We start from the raw sequence: 23,032 nt of genomic DNA on the forward strand, positions 1-23,032 counted from the left end.
TATGTTTCAAAATAACACTTGGTTGGATTCCAGGCAGTACGACTGTTGCAAATTAAATGGTTGTGTTAAAGCACTTGATTAACTAGATTTTAACCTTCTTGCAATATATGAAAGTGTGCAGTAATAGCATAAACAACAATTGAGAGATTACCCAATCACCCTCAAAAAGATGAGAGGACACACGATTTAAGGCATGCTTTAAAAAAAGTTCAAAAATAAAGTTACATCTTGCATTGCAAATAACAGGTAGGATAAAGATGTTCAATACTTAACTTAGGGCTATTTCATTAAAATGTATGTGGGAGGGTAGGAAGGGAAGTATAATTATTTAATGTGGGTCATGGGTCTTGGGTCTTTTTTCAGTACATGTATGTGTCTATTACCATTATGAAAAATTATCTAAAAAATGGTTCTTGGTTGTAGGGATATTTTGAAAGACCCTTCCTACCCTCCCACATACATTTTAATGAAAAAGCCCTAACATACATTAATAAAGAACATTTGCAATGAAGGAAAATAATGCTTGAATATGATGACAGCTTATACATGTATATAGAAAAAGGATGTACATAATGGACTGTAAAAGGATAATATTGGTTTTAAAACCTACACAATGTTGTAACATGTGAAAGTTGTGTATTTTCAGTTACCACCTATGCCAGCAGGAAGAAATGAATTATCATTAACACAGCGTAATAGAAATACTTCTATCCGGTGGTCAAGTCTTCGACCAGAAAACCAGGCACAGCATCGTGTCAAAGCTGATTTCAAGGTACTTTGATTTATTACAAAAGGTTCCATACCACTGCAAGCAGACTGTTAGTACTCAAGGGTCTCTGTCCATTATTTAGTGTTTTTGCATTTGCCATAAATTATATATTTTTTTGCTTAGATTAGCCAGCTATGTGTTATAGCTGAATACGGTGAAAAATGTCGAATTTGATTTTTCAAATAACTTGATTATGTATCAAATTTATACAGAAAATGTTTCCATGGTGTTGTGCTGTTTACAAAGTTTACTTATTAATTTTGATCTTCATTGTTGATTCACTTACTTCATACAAACTTCATACAAATGATTGATAAGATATTACATGTTAACAATTTATTTCTTTGGTTTGATAAAAATTTGTGTAAATCAGAGTAAAATTTGGTGTTTACAGAGATTTATGTGTATTATCAGGTCAAGTACATTGTAAACAAACTAAAATAAAAAATATTTTCGTTATATTCGGGAATAATGTTGCTATTAAGTGTCTCTTTAACCCGACACATAAATTGCTGGAAAAAAAATCTTTCTGATACTCAATGTGATATTATACAATTATAGCCTTTGTATGAGGTCGATACAAGGATATATTGACCTGAAAGAAGTATATTGACTGAGGACGAAGTCCGAGGTCGATATACTTCTTTGGGTCGATATATCCTGTATTGACCTCATACATAGGCTATAATTGTTATATTATTAATTTCCGACCATATTTGTATCAAAATCGTCATTTGATTTTGTTAGAATTTTATAGATATCATATTGTCATCTAGACAATAACAACATATTATCAAATGATTTCATGTTTGTTTTTATACATCTTATGCATTTGAAGATTTTTTTCTTCAAAGATAATCGATCATAGATATTTTTCATAAAACTTCTAACAATATCATGAAATTCATTACATGACGTCACAAAGTATATCGGTTTTTAGATATTCTAAAAATAACCGTGCAATATGCCTTTTGCTATGCAATATGCTTTTTGCTATCTGCCGTTTTCTATCTACCTTCGAAAATATAGTTTAACATGTGACTATCCCTGAACGAATCAAATTAGTTAAAATATACGAATTAATAATATTATTTGCTTTCTAATACTGATAGTGATATTATTTGCAGGAAATCTACAATGTGTGGTCAGCTTGGCAGTTTGGTGTATCGTTAACAGTGGCCAATCCATTATGCTGTAGAACTCTTTGTTTTCTTTGTGGAAGTGCAGGAAAACATGAGGTACTTAAAAGGGAAAATACTGTGTTTCTTTATTTATAGTGGATTGATAAGAATTGAATTTTTATACGACCGCAAAAAATTGCGGTCGTATATTGGTATGTCGTTGTCGTCCGAAGACACATTGGTTTTCGCACTCTAACTTTAGTTTAAGTGAATGGATCTCTATGAAATTTTACCATAAGGTTCAATACCACAAAAGGAAGATTGGGCCAAAAAGGGGCCAAAAATAAGCATTTTTGTAACTTCCAGACATAACTTGTGTGTTAGTGTATGGATCTCACTGACATTGTACCACAAGGTTCCATATCACACAGGGAATGCTGGGATTGATTTGGGGGGTAATTGCCTCAAAATATTAGGAATTAGGGGCCAAAAAAGGGGCAAAAAATAAGCATTTTTCTAGTTTCATGACAATAACTTGTGTGTAAGTGTATGGATCTTTCTGAAATTGTACTACAAGGTTCCATATCACAAAGGGAAAGCTGGGTTTGAGTTTGGGGGTAATTGCCCAAAACGTTTAGGAATAAGGGGCCAAAAATAAGCATTTTTCTAGTTTCCAGACAATAACTTGTGTTCAAGTGTATGGATCTCTCTGAAATTGTACTGCAAGGTACCATACCACAAAGGGAAGGCTGGGATTGAGTTTGGGGGTGATGAATCATAAGAGGGTTCAAAAAATTTGGGGGGGGGATTTTTTTTTTTCCTTTTTTTTCTTTTTTTTTCTTTTTTTCCTTTTTTTTTTCTTTTAAAATTTTCCATTTTAAGTTGGTTATTTCTGTTTTATATTTAAAAGCAAATAATAATGATATGATAGGAGATACACACCAAACAGGATGTGTAAATTATTATATTATAAGTATTGTGCAATAGCAAGAAATTTTCAATTGCACAGTATTGCACAATAGCAAGAAATCTTCAATTGCACAGTATTGCGCAATAGCAAGAAATCTTCAATTGCACAGTATTGTGCAATAGCAAGAAATATCCAATAGCACAATATTGCGCAATAGCAAGAAATTGTCAATTGTACAGTATTGCGCAATAGCAAGAAATATTCAATTGCACAGTATTGTGCAAAAGAAGATACTTCGTATAAATTGCTTATTTCTTGACCAATTTCAATGGGGTTTTATTCTTGAATTCTTGGGGTTCTTTAATATGCTGATTCTAACTGTGTATTAAGTTTTTGGATTTTGGGCCCCGTTTTTAAATTGGTCCACATTGAGGTCCAAAGTGTCCAAAATTAAACTTTGTTTGATTTCATCAAAAATTGAATTATTGGGGTTCTTTGATATGCCGAATCTAACCGTGTATTTAGATTCTTAATTTTTGGTTCCGTTTTCAAATTGGTCTACATTAAGGTCCAAAGGGTCCAAAATTAAACTTAGTTTGATTTTAACAAAAATTGAATTCTTAGGGTTCTTTGATATGCTGAATCTAAACATGTAGTTAGATTTTTGATTATGGGCCCAGTTTTCAAGTTGGTCCAAATCAGGGTCCAAAATTAAACTTTGTTTGATTTCAACAAAAATTGAATATATAGGGTTCTTTGATATGCTGAATCTAACCATGTATTTAGTTTTTTTATTTTTGGGCCCCATTATCAACTTTGTTCACATTGAGGTCAAAAGGGTCCAAAATTAAACTTTGTTTGATTTCATCAAAAATTGAATTCTTGGGGTTCTTTGATATGCTGAATCTAACCATGTATTTAGATTTTGGATATTGGACCATAATAGGTGAATGTCCAATTTAAAATTTTTAATTTCTTAGACCACATTCATTCTGTGTCAGAAACCTATGCTGTGTCAAATATTTAATCACAATCCAAATTCAGAGCTGTATCAAGCTTGAATGATGTGTCCATACTTGCCCCAACTGTTCAGGGTTCGACCTCTGCAGTCGTATCAAGCTGCGCCCTGCGGAGCATTTTATTATAGTTTAGACAAATTCTGCATGCAAGCCTATGATAGATTTGTTTTTTGTTGAACACTTAAATTCCTAATGCACCTATACCCACGAAATCCTGGAAAATTAGTACCCAACGAATAATAATGAATCCACAGTAATTCTATAACTATACATATTACATATATGCATTTAAAAATTAATTTTGTTGTCATCATTTTTACATTTTTTATGATTTAAGAGGATCCTATGACTTTTTATACGACCGCAAAAATTTTGTGGTCGTATATTGGTATCACGTCTAATGGTTTAAGTGTATGGATTTGTATGAAATTTTACCATAAGGCTTATGACCACAAAAGGAAGGTTGGGATTGATTTTGGGGGTTATGGTCCTAACCGTTCAGGAATTAGGGGCCAAAATGGGGCCCAAGTAAGCGTTTTTCTAGTTTCCAGACAATAACTTGTGAAATGGTGTATGGATCTCTCTGAAATTATACCACAAGTTACCATATCACAAAGGGATGGTAAGAATTTGCTTTGGGGGGTTATGGCTCAAACTGTTTAGGAATTAGGGGCATAAAAGGGGGAAAAACATTACTTAAGTACAAAACATAATTTTAAAGCAGTGTAAGGGAGGTTATTCATACACATATTGTCAAATTACCTATCTAACACGGCTTGTAAATTATTTATAAAGAAATGTATTGTCTTTAGGTGATTAGCTGTCAATTTATTTTTAGAAGATACTATTTTAAAAATGTTTAATAAAGGTAATTTAATTATAGCCATGATTATGTATGTGAAGGAATTTTATTTTTAGATATTACTATTTAATGTTGCTGATGGAGGCTTTTTAATTTAAAAAAAGCATTTTTGTAGTTTCCAGACAGTAACTTGTGATTAAGTGTATGGATCTCTCTAAAATTGTACTACAAGGTTCCATACTACAAAGGAAAGACTGCAATTGAGTTTGATGGTTAAAGCTAAAAGGGGGATTCAAAAAGTTTGGGGGGAAGGGGGGGTTTCCAATTTTTTTTTTAAAAGGGTTCATATTTTTTTTCTCAAAATTTTCAAAATTTCAAATTTTTGAAAAGTTTCTAGAAGAAATCTTCAATTGCACAGTATTGCGCATTAGATTTGTAAGATCTTTGACCACATTTATTTTGTGTCAGAAACCTATATTATGTCAAAAATTTGATCACAATCCAAATTCAGATAGTATCAAGCTTGAATATTGTGTCCAAATTTGCCCCAACTGTTCAGGGTTCGACCACTGCGTCGTATCAGGCTGCGCTCAGCGAAGCATTTTATTTTATATTATGTAATATACTCAAATTTGGAACAGGACTTGTCATCTTTTTTACATTTTCTTTATTATTAAAGAGGATTCTCAGACTTGTTTGATGAATATTTAATAGCACAATATTGGAAATAAAGAGGACATCTTTCATAATTATTTTCTTCAGTAAAATAGAGAAAAATCGTATTTAAGATATAATTTTATTTCTTGTTGGTTTGCTTCAGTACTGTATTTATAACTGTTTTTCTTTCAGTTTTTTTACTGCAATGTTTGTTGTGAACCTTTCCATGAGTTTTGTTTAGATGAGAATGAAAAACCATCATCAGATAATTTAGAGAACTGGGTTTGTCGGAAATGTCAGTTTTGCACTGTCTGTGGGCAGCAGAAAAATGTAAGTTGAACGTTACTACCGTAGAAAGGCTTGTATAGTCCGCGGTTTTATTATCCAAAATTGGACCTTCCACAAGGGGTGCGGACTATAGAGTACAATAAGCAAGAAATAAGAGAAAAATTTCAATTTCGCGGTCGAGGTGGTTTGTTTACGTTCCGCCATCTTTGTTATTTCTATTGTAGAGGGCGCTCTTATCATTTTTCAAACTAATAATTTTAACTCATCCATATTAATAAGTTATTTCTATTCAATATCAAATTAATACTGATAAATATAAAAACTAAACCTTTCATTACAAATTTCTCGTTTCTTTTCAATGCATTGGTTGAAATAAACTGGTATCTGCTCGATTGAAACGATACAAACATAGTGAAAAAGACAACCGTAAACCAGCTTAGAATTTGTAAACTACAAAACGAAATCGGTTATTGTTCGTTCCGTTTTGGTGTTTCATACTGACTAATATGGTTTGTATTAGCTTAAGACCCTTCAAACATTAATGTGATAGATATATTAAAGACTGTTTTACAAAAGGATGGAACTGTTTTACTTTCAAAGTCGTATTATAGTGATATCTGTTATGTACGGATTTCGACTCTCACCGGTTAATTTCTTCTTTTACACGTGCTTTTTAAACTTCCTGTTTAAACATACACAAGTTTCTAAATTGTTTTTTAAGTGAATTAAACTTATTTCAACAATCATGAAGCGTTCTAGAATCATTAACAAGCAGTTTCAGCTTCTGTTTGATGATGGAAAACAGGTTTTTCCAAGAAAATACCGCAAACGACCGCACAGGATTTGAAATTACCGGAGTTTCATTAGACCTTTTCTAACAGTTACAAAAAGTTTTTTTACCTAAAATTTCGTGGTGAGAAGGGGGTGCGGACTATGTACCACTGCGAACTATACAAGCCTTTCTACGGTATTGTGTTATTTGGTAAATATACTCTACAAATTTCAGAACTTAATTGAGAAATTATGTTTACGTTATTGATCTTCATCGATCTGTCTGCCAAAAAATATTTCATTTTGTGTAAATTTTTTGTTACAGTGTTTGCTAAGCTATTAATCAGGAAGATAGAGAAAATTAAGTATAGAAAAAGTTATGGTTAGTTGAAAATGTTTAAAAAGATGTGTTGTTTATATCAATTAAACAGCAAATCAAAAACATGATCAGAAAAAAAAAAATTTGTCTTGAATTTCATATTTTTTGTAATTTTCAAATGTAGAAATGTGAATGAAGCCATGTTTACACTTAAATGTCTTAGAGATATGTAGTTTTATTTTGAAGAAATTTAATATTGCATTAAATAGTGTTAGAAAAGTATGTGCTGTCCTCCCAAGTTAATGAAATCTCTTGCAAAAATTTTCATTTTTGGAACAAATAAATAATTCCAACACTTTAGTTCTTCATGTTTATTCTCATACTTTACAGCTATTGAAATGTGACAAGTGTCAGAATACCTACCATCCAGAATGTCTAGGTCCAAATTATCCTACAAAACCTTCAAAGAAGAAAAATATATGGGTAAGAATATTATACAAGTCAAAAAGTCCGGAAATATCTCGGTGTTGTATTATCTTGTGATAAAATCCAACATGTTTCTAAAAATATTTTTGCTGAATAGAGTTCATTCAAATTTTCTAATGGCACAAAGTTGATGTTAACTGATGCTATTGTCAACTAAAAAAATCTTGTACCTAGACAAATTTTTAAAAAATTGCACATTTGAAGATGTATTCAGAATAAAAATCCTACTTCAGTTGGATTTCACACTCAGTTTTAGTAATGAATTGCTGTGGTATGGAATATAATTGTTAAACAATCTAAAAATATATCATTAAAAAAAACGGAAGTCGTAGAAACATCAAAAGCTTCATTACATTGAACATAAACAAGTCTGTGTTTACATTATTGTACAACATAAACAAGTCTGTGTTTACATTATTGTACAACATAAACAAGTCTGTGTTTACATTATTGTACAATATGAATTATATTTTCCATTTGATGATTGTTTTAGATTTGTACAAAATGTGTAAAGTGTAAAAGTTGTGGTGCTACAACTCCTGGGTCTGCTAGCAATGCTACCTGGACATATGATTTCCAACTGTGTCATGTATGTGGTCAGCTGATGGACAAAGGTGAGAATAGCATAAAAATAGACAGGAATTTAGAAACCAAGACAAATAGTTAAGAACTAGAAATAGGCTTTTTTAGTAGATCCGTTCCAGATATAAATGTCCGAGGGTGCAACTCCACCTTGCATAAGATTTTAGTTGAATTTTCTCATCATTGTTGACAAGCCTTTCCAAAACAACCAGAATCATTAAATTGTAATTCTGTTGTGTGGACTAATTCTTCATTTATTGATTATCATTTAATGTGAGAGTTAAGATTAAGGTTTAATAATGTGGTATATATGGTAGTTTGATGCAAAGTACATGTTATATTCACAGGTAACCTCTTCAGTGAATATTAAGATAGGATGATTTAAACTATATCAAGATGGTGATGTGACTAATTTTGTGGTTGAATGATATATTTCAACTTTTTGTATGTTTTTATACGACCGCAAAAAAATTTTTGTGGTCGTATATTGGTATGACGTTGGCGTCGTCGTCTTCGACGTCCGAAGACACATTAGTTTTCGCACTCTAACTTTAGTTTAAGTGAATGGATCTCAATGAAATTTTACCATAAGGTTCAATACCACAAAAGGAAGGTGGGGATTGATTTTGGGGGTTATGGTACCCACAGTTAAGGAATTAGGGGCCAAAAATAAGCATTTTTGTAACTTCCAGACATAACTTGTGTGCAAGTGTATGGATCTCTCTGACATTGTACCACAAGGTTCCATATCACAAAGGGAATGCTGGGATTGATTTTGGGGATAATTGCCTCCAAATTTAAGGAATAAGGGGCCAAAAAGGGGCAAAAAACAAGCATTTTTCTAGTTTCATGACAATAACTTGTGTGTAAGTGTATGGATCTCTCTGACATTGTATCACAAGGTTCCATATCACAAAGGGAATGCTGGGATTGATTTTGGGGGTAATTGCCTCCAAATTTTAGGAATTAGGGGCAAAAAACAAGCATTTTTCTAGTTTCATGACAATAACTTGTGTGTAAGTGTATGGATCTTTATGAAATTGTACTACAAGGTTCCATATCACAAAGGGAAAGCTGGAATTGAGTTTGGGGGTAATTGCCCAAAAAGTTTAGGAATTTGGGGCCAAAAATAAGCATTTTTCTAGTAACCAGACAATAACTTGTGTTCAAATGTATGGATCTCACTGAAATTGTTCTGCAAGGTACCATACCAAAAAGGGAAGGCTGGGATTGATTTTGGGGGTAATTCCCTCAAAATTTGAGTAATTAGGGGCCATTAAAGGGCAAAAAAAAACCAAGCATTTTTCTAGTTTCTGGACAATAACTTGTGTGTAAGTGTATGGATCTTTATGAAATTGTACTGCAAGGTTCCATATCACAAAGGGAAAGCTGGGTTTGAGTTTGGGGGTAATTGCCCTAAACGTTAAGGAATTGGGGGCCAATAACAAGCATTTTTCTAGTTTCCAGACAATAACTTGTGTTCAAGTGTATGGATCTCTCTGAAATTGTACTGCAAGGTACCATACCACAAAGGGAAAGCTGGGATTGAGTTTGGGAGTGATGAATCATAAGGGGGTTCAAAAAATTGGGGGGGGGGGGGATTTTTTCCTTTTTTTTCTTTAAAATTTTCCATTTTAAATTGATTATTTCTGATTTATATATAAAAGCAAATAATAATGATATGGTTTGAATAGGTAAATTAAAAATTTTTAAGTTCTTAGACCACTTTCATTCTGTGTGAGAAACCTATGCTGTGTCAAATATTTAATTACAATCCAAATTCAGTGCTGTATCAAGCTTGAATGTTGTGTCCATACTTGCCCCAACTGTTCAGGGTTTGACCTCTGCGGTCGTATCAAGCTGCACCCCAGCGGAGCATTTTATTTTATATGTATTTATATGTATATCTTTATTTCAGGAAATTTTTGTCCAATTTGTCATAAGTGTTATTCTGATGACGACTGGGATTGTAAAATGGTACAGTGTGCTAAATGTGATAGTTGGGTCCATGCAAAGTGTGAAGGGCTTTCAGGTAAGTGTCAAATGGAAAGACTTCAAAATTATTGATTCAATACATAAATCCATTCATTAATGAGGAAGTTCCAAATTCTATTAAAATTTAAATGCACAAGAATGTGTTTTTCTTTTATAAAAGTTCATTCATCCCTCTCTTTGGAAGGCTTTGGGATATTCTCTTTTAAACAGATGAGATGTAAGCACATAGGGAAAAGTCTGCTAATGAATATAGAGCTGGTTGAATTTTTCAGATGAGATGTATGAGCGAGTATCATGCTTACCAGAGGATGTGCATTATATTTGTCGGATGTGTGCAGGCCACAGGACACGACATTGGGAACTAGTTTTACGAGATGACTTTATAGCAGGGATTAAGTCTATATTCTACTCAATTTATCATGCCAAGTGTTCCAAAGTCCTTGAAATTGAAAATAAGGTGCAGTATATGAATCTAGTTTTATTTGTAATCAATTTATTGATGTGCACAAAAAAAGAGCTGAACAAAACCAAATCCATTATGTGATACCTTTTTTAAACACCCACAAAAAAGAGATCTATTCAGTTTTATTCTTCTGTCTGAATCACTGAAACTGTATATTGTTGAGAAAATTTATATGAAAAACTTTTACATTGTACAAAGTTTATATGGTTTAATTTATTTGTAAAGGATGCCATTAAAAAAAAGACAGTTTTACATTTCCATGAATGACTTTTTCAATTGCTTGTGCATGTATCCTTCATATGTATACTTTTTAAATATGTTTATTAACTTTTGCAGAAACCTGACACTGAAAAGAAAATAATAGTAGATGAAAGTAGTAATGACTCCTCGTCCAGTAAGGAGGTCAGTTCTGATACCAATTCTGTTGCCATGGAAACTGACAAAACTTTAAAATTGGATGCAAGTGTAAAAAGTAATAGTTGTTTAACTAACTGTGAAGGAAATATGAACAAAGATAATTCTGTGGCAGTTTCTGATAACAGTGATAGTAAAATAGAAATTGTTGCTATGGAAACTGATAATAAGGGAGATGAGTCTTTGTTAAACTGTGATTCTGAGGTTGTTAATGTCTGTGATAAAGTTTCTGAGAGTGATATTACTGCTATAACAAAACAGTTAGATGAACCAGATGGCAGTAAATCCTATGTTTTAAAGAATACTGCTGATGTAGAATTATTTATTAAGAATTTAGAAGGTTTAGTGAAGAACAGAGCATCTTCAGAACATCAATCAAATCAAACAAGTACAGTTCAGACTACTGAACAAAAATTAGTTCAATCAAGTGCAGAATCTATTATGGAACAAAAATCATTACAAACTGCAGTGCCTACTCCTGAACAAAATTCAATTCAAAGTACAGTAACTTCTACAGAACAGGAATCATGTCAATCTAGTTTAGTGACTATTTCTGAGAACAAACCATTAAAGAATACTGAATCAATAGCATTACCTAATACTAGTCCAAGTATATCTACTGAATCAATGGCATTACAAAGTGTTGGTCAGAGTATATTGACCGAATCAAAGGCTTTATCAATTGTTGGTCAATGTATATCTACACAAACACCTACAGACAATCATAGTGAAAAGTCAATACGACTGAGTGTTGATAGCAATTCAAGTTTAGCTAGTAGTAGTCAGAGCGATGTTGTACATAAAACACCAGACAAGAAAGGAGCTGTGGTACGTTTCGCAGAAACTTTACCAAAGGTTGTACCTACCAGGAATTATCCTAAAGATCTCATGACAGTCCGACAGAAAATTATAGACGGAGGATATTTAAATGTGGTAAGTTGAGTCAGATACTGTTCATGATGCTTCATGCTTAAGATATTGTCCTTGTTGGACCACAATAACATAACCTGTAGTCTGTCCATTCAACTATTACTCTTTTTAGTTTTGTAAAAATGTGGCTGTTTAGAAGAACAACACTTGAAAATGGGAACTATGATATTAAAAGCAATGTAATGTTCAATATGTTAACAGATTGAATATATTCCCTGTTTAAAACATTAACTAAAATACACAAGTGTATATTACCCCCATTTGAGGCTACATTGCAATAAACTTGTCCATCTGTTTGCCCAACAAATATTTTCATCACACTTTTCTCAGGAACTTCTGAACAGAATGACTTCATCTTTGGTCAGTGATAAGTTGTGAGAGCTGACTCATGTTTTCTGATGCTTAAAAATTAATTTTCAATTACAAGTGGGGGATGCTTAGCAAGACAACAACTGCAACTTCTTATTTGATACTGAGGGCTGCATACTACTTTTGAGCTTCTAATTGAAAATTACACAGATGACAAAATGAAAAAAAATCCTTTTTCAGTATGAATATGGAACACCAAAAAAATATTTATTTTAGAATATTAGGGTTTATTATTTAATAATTCAGTGACCTTGGTTAATTATTGTTTATTACAGGAAGAGTTCAGTGAGGACATAGCATTTATCATAGAGTCAGCATTAACAGATACAGAAGAAAATAGCGTTGTCAGGAAAAAAGCTATTAATTCTGTTAGATCCATATTTGTAAAAGTAAGTAAAAGAAGATTTTAAAAAGGTAGACACAAAACTTATTAGTTAATTTTGTTTGTATGTATACTTTTTGTTTTTATGCCCCAACTATGGGCATTATGTTTTTCGGTCTGTATGCTGTTCGTCCGTCTATTCCCCTTCAGGTTAAATTTTTGGTCATGGTAGTTTTTGATGAAGTTGAAGTCCAATCAACTTGAAACTTAGTACACATGTTCCCTATGATATGATCTTTCTAATTTTAATGCCAAATTAGAGTGTTTACCCCACATTCAATGTTCACTGAACATAGAAAATGATAGTGTGAGTGGGGCATCCATGTACTAGGGACACATTCTTGTTCTTAAAAATTTTTGTCCAGTATGCAGTTTTGTAGCCATTTTTAGTTGAGTAAATTTTTATACGCAGCAGAGAATTTGGGACAGGTTGATCATTGTTTATGTCAAAAGATAAGATTCTTTAAACATATTGTTGATATGATTTTAAAAAATTTTGTTGTGATGAACTTTATCAATGCTTAATGTGAATATAGTTGACTATTGTAAAGATTTTTCTAAATTAATTATATTCTTATTATAGCAAATGGAGAAGTGTTTTCCCTGGTACAATGTAAAAGCCTGCAGGATGTGGGAGCATAACAGATGTCTTCCTCAGTATGTATTTACAATGAATGTAAAATCAAACAGTTTCTATATATGTATGGAATGTATATTGGAACTAGAAACGAAATTCATTTCTTATTGTGAATGATATATTACGAACGGTTTTGAGCATTTGATTTAAATTCATAGTAGTTTAAAAAATTTTGATTTTAGAAATCATTTCATTTGTTCAGATTGTAGTCTCAGAGACTGCAAAAAATTCAAGTCTGCAGTAAAGAGCAAACATAATATTTATTTTTAAGTGAACTTCTGTATAAATTTTATTATAAGCTTCTCATTCACTATTGCATAATCCTAATACAGCATATATATATATATGTAGACTTATTTTTTTTATTAAAAAAAAACCTGTGATAGTTCAGAAATTTATTGTTCCTGAATTTATATTTCAGTATTATGATACTGTCTCACAAAAGAAATCTTACACATGTCTTAGTTATTTTAAGTTAATTTTTTGGCGAACGTATCACCTTTCCTTAATAGCTTTCAAAGTTCGGCTTGTTAAATCTTCCCAAAGTATTAGTGACATTACTTTTACATGGCCTTTGGAGTTACAAACTCCTATGTAATACAAGGTGTTCACATAAGTGTTTGACCCATTTATGCACTCTCTGTGTTATACTTGATATCCATATTCGTTTCAGAAACATGTTGCCAGATGCTGTAATTCCACCATTTGAAGACCATTCATATGCCCAGTGGTTAGAGAGAGAAAGTATGCCATCTTCACCACAGCCATCACCATTCAAGAAAGTTTTAGAGACACCTGTTAAGAAACTCCTTCCATTAGGTAAGGTTTACACTGTGGGAAAAGTACTGTTTTTATCTATATAAACTCCCAATATCAGACTGCATTGAAAATATTGTGGATTCATTATTATTCGTGGGATACCAGTTTTCGTGGGTACAGGTGAACAACTAAATTAAATGTTTAATGAAGTACACATTTTCTACAGGCTTGTATGCAGACTTTTGTAAATCCACGAAATCAAATATTCAAGAAAATATAATTTTTCTGTAGTCTGTGAATATTGTTACCCACGAAAATAAATAAATCCACTGTATGAAAATTATCCAAGTACTCCTTTCTTAAACTGAAAATGCTATGTTGTTCAAATTTTAATCATCTGTGATAATGTATCAGGCAAAATAATCAAAACAAGAGAGAAAATTAATATGATATGATTGGAAATTCTTTCTTTTAGTTGACCCAGAAGAAGAGGGAGAGAAAGTTTTATCGTCAGATCTGGCAGATGATGGACAGGACACGAGGAGATGTATTCTCTGTTGGCACTATGGTGATGTTGATCCTAATGTAAGTCCATTCAAATAGATGTGAAATCTTGTTATTATTTAAGACAGCAAGGTGTAGTGAGAAATAATTGTTTTTAACATAGAAGATCTTGTGGTTACTGAAAATTCTTCAGCTGTATCTATTTTTCACCCTTAGGATGAGTAAAAGGTTATTTGTCATTGTTTGTAGAGTCATGCCTTGATAAGTTCGTACTTTTTAATAAGTTTCTCGATTCAGAAATTTCATAAATTACTTGATACATGTAAGTCTAAAAACCAGAAACCAGAAACAACAAAATTCAGGAGTACTAATCATTCCTTGTCAGGGTTTGACACTAACTAAATGTATGTACTAGCCTGCAGGGCTAGTGAAATTATTATTCTACTAGTCCTCTTGTCAATTCACTAGCCCTCCCAAGTGCCGAAGGCACTTGGACGGTCGTGATACAGGCAGGACCCTATTTAGGAGGGTCTGGGGCATGCCCCCCCAGAAAATTTTGATACAAATGAAGCTAAATCCTGTGTTCTGGAGCATTTCCAGAGGGTTTTGAACATGTTTTGTTTCATGAAATTTCACTGGTTTGCTAATAAAAAATACCAAAAAAAAGAAAAAAAAATATATCTTAATCATCTTTATTAAGAATGTGTTCGACTTTTTTTGAAGACCCCTTTAGATCATTACTTCATCATCATCCTCATTTTACTTATCATTATTACTAGTGTCTTAAATGAAGATGAATAATTATGGATTTAAAAATACACCCACAAAAGAGGATAGGTTTGCCCTTGTTGTTTTTTGTCATAATTCTTCATGGACTCCTTCTTTTCCCTTGTTGTTTCAGTTTATTTTTTTTTGCAGGACAAGATTTTATTCCTAAAAATCTGTATATTTTTACCAGAGACCTATAATTTTGTTTTTATGACAATACATTTGTAATTCAGTATTAATTGTTTGCCTCAAATTACACAATAAAGACAGCAAAGGTCAGCAAAAAATCTGGGATTTGTTGACAATTAAAATTTTGTGAAATTCCTAGTTTTAAACAAAATTTTGACTAGCCCGTCGGACTACTGTGATGAAAACTTTACTAGCCCTCCCTAATTTTTACTAGCCTCGGGCTAGCGGACTAGCGTTAGTGTCGAATCCTGCTTGTAAGATTTCCATCTCTTTTCGAAAAATAACATTAAAAAATAGATAAGAATTTTACTCTTGAGAGATTTTCTCTTGTGCTTTCCATACACACATATTTATATTTGTGTTTGATAAAAATATGTATTATTATTTTAGAGAGAGGGAAGGTTGTTGTACACAGGTCAAGATGATTGGGTCCATATAAACTGTGCCTTGTGGTCAGCTGAGGTTTATGAGCAAGGTCGAGATGGTTCATTACAGAATGTTCATGAAGCTGTGTCAAGGGGCAAAAAGATGGTAATAATAATATGCTATTGATTTTCATGAAGTTAAAATGAAATTGTCCAAACAGTGAAGTTAAAGCCATCTACTAACAGCAAATATCTGATTACTTACACCAAAGTTAAAATTATGAAACAAAATGCACATCAGATTATTTGGATAGGTGCAAAATTGAATTTATCCTCAAATATTCCCAATCTTGTGTATTTTTATAAGCCCGTTAATGGGAATTATTATGGTATACCTTTGTCCGTCCGTCGTCAACATTTCGGACAATAACTCAAAAACGCTTTAACCAATTTGCATGAAACTTTGGTGAACTCCCTTTCGTGTTTTATAAATTTTAGATTTTACGTTTCCGAGTTGTGGGGTTTTATTCATTAAAAAAGGGGGATTTTCCAGTTTTCGGACAATAACTCAAAAAACACTTTCACCAATTTGCAAGAAACTTTGGTGAATTGTTAATATCTATTGAAATGAGCTCCCTTTCAATTTTTATGAATTTTATATTTTTTGTTTCCAAGGTGTGGGGTTTTATTCATTAAAAAAAGGGGGGTTTTCCAGTTTTCAGACAGAACTTAAAAATGCTTTCATCAGTTTTCATGAAACTTTGGTGAATTGTTTATATCTATTGACGTAAGCTCCCTTTTGATTTTTATAAATTTTAGATTTTATGTTTCCCAGTTATGGGATTTTATTCTTAAAAAAGGGGTGATTTTCTAGTTTTCGTAACAACATCTTTAAAGTGCTTTGTGCAGTTTTCATGAAACTTTGTTGACCGGGTTTATATCTATTAAGATAACCACCCTTTAGTTTTCATAAATTTCTGATATGACATTGAGAAGTTATTGAACTTTATTCTTTGAAAAAACGATGGGTGTATCATGAGCTCATGGTGCAGCTGTTTATAAGTCTTATATTTATTGGTGTGCGTAATGGCAACCAAAGAATTATAATGTGTTATGAGCAAGTTTCATTACATCATATATTGAAACTACAGAACCGTTTTTCCTATTGTATTGCATAACAAAAATAATTAATGCACAAGAGCTTAAAAAATGTATAAAATCAAATAAAATAAAATTCCACCAAATTTCATGAATGATCTTGGCGCATTAACGTCATGTCATAACATGATGTCATACAAATGAAATCTAAAGCTGAATGTTTTCCGTTATGTATACGGCCTAAGTTCGGATAATATTGCATTAAAATGGAGTTTTGAGGTAGGTGTTGTTTCATTTTCTATTCCATTGCATTATTCGCACATTTGTGGATTTCAGCAAGTCAACATGGCGGCTCACTCCTTAGTTACGACATGTCAACTCTGGATTTGACAGTAAATAGTAGCCAACGAAAAATGTTTGGGTTAAGAATTATGAGAATTGAACACATTTTTTCTACTGCTTATTTGAGAAATAATTCATGTAAGACTTAGATTTATATGAAATTTGTAGCTTTTATCTTACAGGGGTAAAATAGAACAGCCATACACACGGCAATCTTACGTTCGCTTCAGTTTTTGAATTACCGTATTTGTCCTATTAGAATCGAAATAATTCATGGAAGCCATAGATTTGTTGGACATTTACACATGGCCTGGGCCGTGATATTCGTTAATTTTATCCCTTGCTAACACTCAGGATAAAATTCAAATATCACGGCCCAGGCCATGTGTAAATGTCCAACAAATCTATGGCTTCCACTTCTAGTCTTTTTTATCAACAGTAAACATTAATAATTGAAATAAATCATACTTTTATTTCAGAAATGTGATATTTGTCAGAGAGCTGGAGCTACGGTTGGGTGCTGTACCAGAGGTTGTCCTGCCAATTACCATTTTATGTGTGCTAGAACAGACGGGTGTTTATTTCAGGATGATAAAAAAGTGTTCTGTTCACAACACAAGGAAAAAGTTGATGGAGAGGTAAAAACAAATGTTTATTTGGAACTGCTTTTATGCCGTTTTTGTAGATGCCATATTGAGGGCATTAAAATATTCTTGCAGACACTTGATTACTTTTCCTTCTTAAGGCAATGCCACTTAAAGTCATGTAGGTTTTATTTAATATTGAAAATATTTATATTCCTTTGAACAATTCATAGTTGTTGTATTAAAATGGATTGGAATATTAATGCAGAGGTCTGCCAAATGACCAACTAACAGTTATTCGAAATAAAGCTTGAATAGTTTTATGTTGATGTGCATGCTTGCGTTTAATTTTCAAGGAATGTATCAAACCAAAACTGTAATAATAAGTATTGAAAACTCAATCTGTATCATTCCTAATTGATGTTGACACTTTATTTTGATTGATTTTTATTCTTATTTAATTGTAGATTGTTATGAAAGACGAGTTTGCTGTAATGAGAAGAGTATGTGTTGATAGAGAAGGCATGAAATTCACCAAGAAAAGTTGGACAAAGGGTCTTACTGCTGCTGAAATCAACATTCTTATAGGTGAATACAGTAGCTTCAATGTCTTGCGGTCATAAAAATTTTTAGTACGATAATTGTACCAAGACTCAGAATTTAACCAATCAAAATACTGGATCAAGCACAAACTTTGAACTACAAGTATTGAGTATAGTTTTATGACCGAGAACCAAGGTCATAGTAACGAAATGGTATTTTAGTAAATATGCATGTGTAAAAAATCTCCTTAAGAATTAACACAATATTTTAGATGACAAATATTATAGATACCTGTTTTATGATCCTCAAGAGTAGTTGACTTCCCAAGACTAACTGATAGAGTACAACATATTGATGATGATGGCAATGTTTACTATCTTAAAAATGTAATCAAGTCAAAATATTATGTAGAATTATTCATGTTATGATGAGAAGAAAAATTTGAAGTTTTTTGTTTTATTAAAAAGAAAAACTAAGAAAAAATTAAAAGCAATTGTCATATCTACACATCGAAATATCAACTCTTGAAATTTCTGCAATTGATGATGTTTGTAATACAGAAAAACAGTTGAAAAGTAGTTTTGAATGTTGCCTTAACACTATTATGTTTATTTGCAGGGTCCTGTACAATAGAGTCATTAGGATATTTGACATCTTTATCTGATTGTAAAGGTGTACTTCTCCCTGTTGGATTCAGGTATGCATGCTTATAAATAGTATTATAATAGCATAATAACACATCTTGAGTTTAAAAAGTGCCAATATTTATGTTAACTGGTACAAAAAGTGCTAACATTTATGTTAACTCGACATGTATAGCAACTGGTACAAAAAGTGCCAACATTTACATTAACTGGTACAAACAGAATGAATAAAGAGAATCATTGCAATTTGAGGAAACATTAATATATCAAAATTTAAAAGGCAAATTTGTTTTTTTTTGGGGGGGAACATATCTCATTGCAATTTTAGCAAAAATATTAGCATTGCAAAATTTACAATAATCCTACAACAAAATAAAACAAAACAAAAAGACATGTAGAGGTTAATGTAGGGTCTTCAACAGAAATTGTATATACAACTAAGTATGTACTGTTTCAGCTCAAACAGTTTATTTAGATCATATGTATCCAATGCTACACTGAAATATGAAATGGATAATAGTCTGTGAGACATATAAAAAAACTTCTAGAAATAGTCTTTGTTATTACCAATTTATCTATTTTGAATTTGAAAACATTAAAAGTGTTTTAAAAATTTAAAAGAAATTTGTGTTAGTTTCAAGGCACTATTTTTATACGAACGCAAAAAATAAAAAAATTTTGGTTGTATATTGGTATGTCGTCGTCGTCCGAAGATACTTTGGTTTTCGCACTCTAACTTTAGTTTAAGTGAATGGATCTCCATGAAATTTTACCATAAGGTTCAATACCACAAAAGGAAGGTTGGGATTGTTCGGGGGTTATGGTACCAACAGTTAAGGAATTAGGGGCCAAAAATAAGCATTTTTGTAACTTCCAGACATAACTTGTGTGTTAGTGTATGGATCTCTCTGACATTGTACCACAAGGTTCCATATCACACAGGGAATGCTGGGATTGATTTTTGGGGGTAATTGCCACAAAATTTAAGAATAAGGGGCCAAAAAAGGGGCAAAAAACAAGCATTTTTCTAGTTTCATGATAATAACTTGTGTGTAAGTGTATGGATCTTTCTGAAATTGAAGTACAAAGTTCCATATCACAAAGAGAAAGCTGGAATTGAGTTTGGGGGTAATTGCCCGAAACATTTAGGAATAAGGGGCCAAAAATAGCATTTTTCTAGTTTCCAGACAATAACTTGTCTTCAAGTGTATGAATCTCTCTGAAATTGTACTGCAAGGTACCATACCTCAAAGGGAAGGCTGGGATTGAGTTTGAGGGTGATGAATCATAAGGGGGGTTCAAAAAATTTAAGGGAGGGATTTTTTTTTCTTTAAAATTTTCCATTTTAAATTGGTTATTTCTGATTAATATATTAAAGCAAATAATAATGATATGGTTTGAATAGGTAAATTAAAAAAATTTAAGTTCTTAGACCCCATTCATTCTGTGTCAGAAACCTATGCTGTGTCAAATATTAAATCACAATCCAAATTCAGTGCTGTATCAAGCTTGAATGTTGTGTCCATACTTGTCCCAACTGTTCAGGGTTCGACCTCTGTGGTCGTATCAAGCTGCTCCCAGCGGAGCAATTTATTATTTTTATACGCCCGTTTACGGGACGTATTATGGTATACCGTTGTACGTCCGTCCGTCCGTCGTCAACATGTCGGACATTAACTCAAAAACGCTTTAACCAATTTGATTAAAACTTTGGTGAATTGTTTATATCTATTGATGTGAGCTCCCTTTCGTTTTTTATAAATTTTAGATTTTACGTTTCCGAGTTATTGGGTTTTATTCATTAAAAAAAGGTGGATTTTCCAGTTTTCGGACAATAACTCAAGAATGCTTTCACCAACTTGCAAGAAATTTTGGTTAATTGTTTATATCTATTGACATGAGCTCCCTTTGGATTTTTATAAATTTTAGATTTTACGTTTCCGAGTTATAGGGTTTTATTCATAAAAAAAGGGGGATTTTCCAGTTTTCAGACAATAACTCAAAAATGCTTACAGCAGTTCTCATGAAACTTTGATGAATTGTTGATATCTATTGATGTAAGCTCCCTTTCGAATTTTATAAATTTTAGATTTTACATTTCAGAATTATGGGTTTTATTCATTAAAAAAGGGGGGATTTTCCAGTTTTCAGACAAAAACTCAAAAATGCTTTCAGCAATTCGTATGAAACTTTGGTGAACTGTTTATATCTATTGATGTAAGCTCCCTTTAGAATTTTATAAATTTTATTTGTTTATAGTCTGACAACAGATTTACTAAGTATTGCGCAACAGCACAGTGTATTGCACAACAGCAAGAAATCTTTAATTGAATATAAATTCAATTCATATAACCAACTTCAATTTCTTTGACTACATTTATTCAGAAACCTATAACAGATGTATGTCAAATATTTAATTACAATCCAAATTCAGACCTGTATCAAACTTGAATATTGTGTCCATTTTTGCCCCTTACTGTTCAGGGTTAAACCTCTGCGGGCGTATCCAGCTGCGCTCAGCGAAGCAGTTTATTATTTATTTTTTTTAATTTTTTTTTATTATGTTACTTTGAATTACTACAAATTTTGGAAGAGCATTTATATCTAAACTGACTTTTTCCTTCTCCAGTTCCACCCAGTTAATAAGTGTAGATGTTTGGAATAATAAAAAATTTATGGATGTTTTCCATTTCAGCTGCACCAGAGTTTACTGGAGTACTAAGCACTCAAGGAAAAGATGTGTATATACCTGTAAGATCACAGAATTCCGACCAGAAACTCCAAAGACTCCTGAAGCCACAATCATGGATATGACTGTCATACACGATGTGAATCATCCAGATTATGTCCCCTTGTCAAAACTTAATCTCCCAGGCATAAATCTGTTTCCACAGAAAACAAGGAAGAGGGCTAGCATTATAGAATTGACTGATGATGAGTCTTCTGTTTGCTCCAATGAATCCTCACGGACAATATCTGAATCAAGTCTTGACAAGACGCGATCCATGTCAGTAGACCGTGAAGATCCACTAAGTTCGTCATGGCCAGCACCAAATAAAAAGCGTAAAAATGACCAAGTGCCTATAGATTTGTCTATGCTGTCTCCAACAACTTTGCGTCTGCTAAACAAAGATCCAGAAAAGTACAGAAATGAATCGAGAGACCAAAATAAATCAATTAATAAGAACTTGCCACCTTCTCTGCCAGTCGTCAATGACAATCCTCTGGCAGAGATTGCTAGTAGGTTAAATAGTGCTGCAGCTAGAAACAGACAGAAGAGTGAAGAAAGGACAATTGCTGGAAAGACAACAATAGTCATTCCTGATCGTCCATCTAGTGCTCCCACATTACCGAGATCTAGGTCAAACTCTTCTGAACGTCTCATATCACCTCCACGATTGTGTTCATCTCCTAAATATCTACCTCAGGTGCCTGAATCTGTAGACACTTGTGATAATGATAAACAGGAGGTTCCCATGGAAACTGACAGTCTTGTAAAGTCTTTTGATTTAGACAAAAGTTTAGAACCTCTTATTAATGAATTGTCAGGTGAAGAAAATGCTTTGATTGTAATAACTGAGGAAGGTCAGGAATTAACTGAAGAGGATTATGCCATGATCGCCGAGTATAGCAGTGAAATTCAGAATAGTTCTAGTGAAGGATCTGCTGAAATTGAAGTAAATAAAGGCAGCAAAATGACTTCGGAACAGGTCATTGATGAACCAGATAAACAAGTTGATGAATTAAGTGTAACACAAAACAGTCGCAGCGATAGTAAACTTCTCAAAAATGGTCAGCCTTCTACTGAATCTGGCAGTACAGTCAGTTCAATTAAACTGTCGTCTAATACAGAGATTGTGAAAAGTGGCCAAGAATTATCAGTACAGACAATAAATGCAAGCACAGATATTCCTGTAGAGAACAATAGTCAATATAACACAAAACCTTCATTGGTTGTTCCAGTGTCGAATAGTTCAGTCACTCATGATCAGTCTGAGCAAAATAAAACTGTTAATATACTACCTGGAAAAGAATTATCTGATGAAGTGCCTGTAAATCTTCCAGAACAATCAACTTCAAGATCTGGAGAAGTGCCAGCAATTGTGTCAACAAGTTCCTCTTTGCAGAATATTGGTAATTACAAGAAATTTTATGTGACTTTGAGTTATTTCGGTGAAAATATCCCTTATTATTATACTTTACTTAGTATGTAAACCACTACTTAAAAAAAAAAACAAAATAATCACTTTTACCCTCTGGAAACTGCATGAAGGCATATAACTGTTTGGAAATTTGGGAAGTAGTAAAAATTACCCCTTTTT

The 23,032-nt window shown here is 32.5% G+C and overlaps 1 protein-coding gene across 2 annotated transcripts in view; it reads left to right on the forward strand.

Annotated features, from left to right (window-relative positions):
- Positions 1–23,032, forward strand: part of LOC127703085 (uncharacterized) — a 58,051-nt gene that overhangs the window by 16,739 nt on the left and 18,280 nt on the right. For both annotated transcript variants that reach the window (XM_052207501.1, XM_052207502.1), the window contains 17 exons: positions 647–772; positions 1,897–2,007; positions 5,471–5,608; positions 7,047–7,139; positions 7,636–7,756; positions 9,643–9,756; positions 9,992–10,176; positions 10,519–11,529; positions 12,171–12,284; positions 12,861–12,934; positions 13,588–13,733; positions 14,149–14,258; positions 15,525–15,665; positions 17,419–17,577; positions 17,991–18,111; positions 18,685–18,763; positions 21,406–22,844. In XM_052207501.1, coding sequence (XP_052063461.1) covers positions 647–772; positions 1,897–2,007; positions 5,471–5,608; positions 7,047–7,139; positions 7,636–7,756; positions 9,643–9,756; positions 9,992–10,176; positions 10,519–11,529; positions 12,171–12,284; positions 12,861–12,934; positions 13,588–13,733; positions 14,149–14,258; positions 15,525–15,665; positions 17,419–17,577; positions 17,991–18,111; positions 18,685–18,763; positions 21,406–22,844 — 4,282 coding nt within the window. The remainder of the gene's footprint in view (positions 1–646; positions 773–1,896; positions 2,008–5,470; positions 5,609–7,046; positions 7,140–7,635; positions 7,757–9,642; positions 9,757–9,991; positions 10,177–10,518; positions 11,530–12,170; positions 12,285–12,860; positions 12,935–13,587; positions 13,734–14,148; positions 14,259–15,524; positions 15,666–17,418; positions 17,578–17,990; positions 18,112–18,684; positions 18,764–21,405; positions 22,845–23,032) is intronic.

The sequence above is a fragment of the Mytilus californianus genome, unplaced genomic scaffold (assembly GCF_021869535.1).
Source record: "Mytilus californianus isolate M0D057914Y unplaced genomic scaffold, xbMytCali1.0.p SCAF_5, whole genome shotgun sequence".
NCBI classification, from domain to species: Eukaryota; Metazoa; Mollusca; class Bivalvia; order Mytilida; family Mytilidae; genus Mytilus; species Mytilus californianus.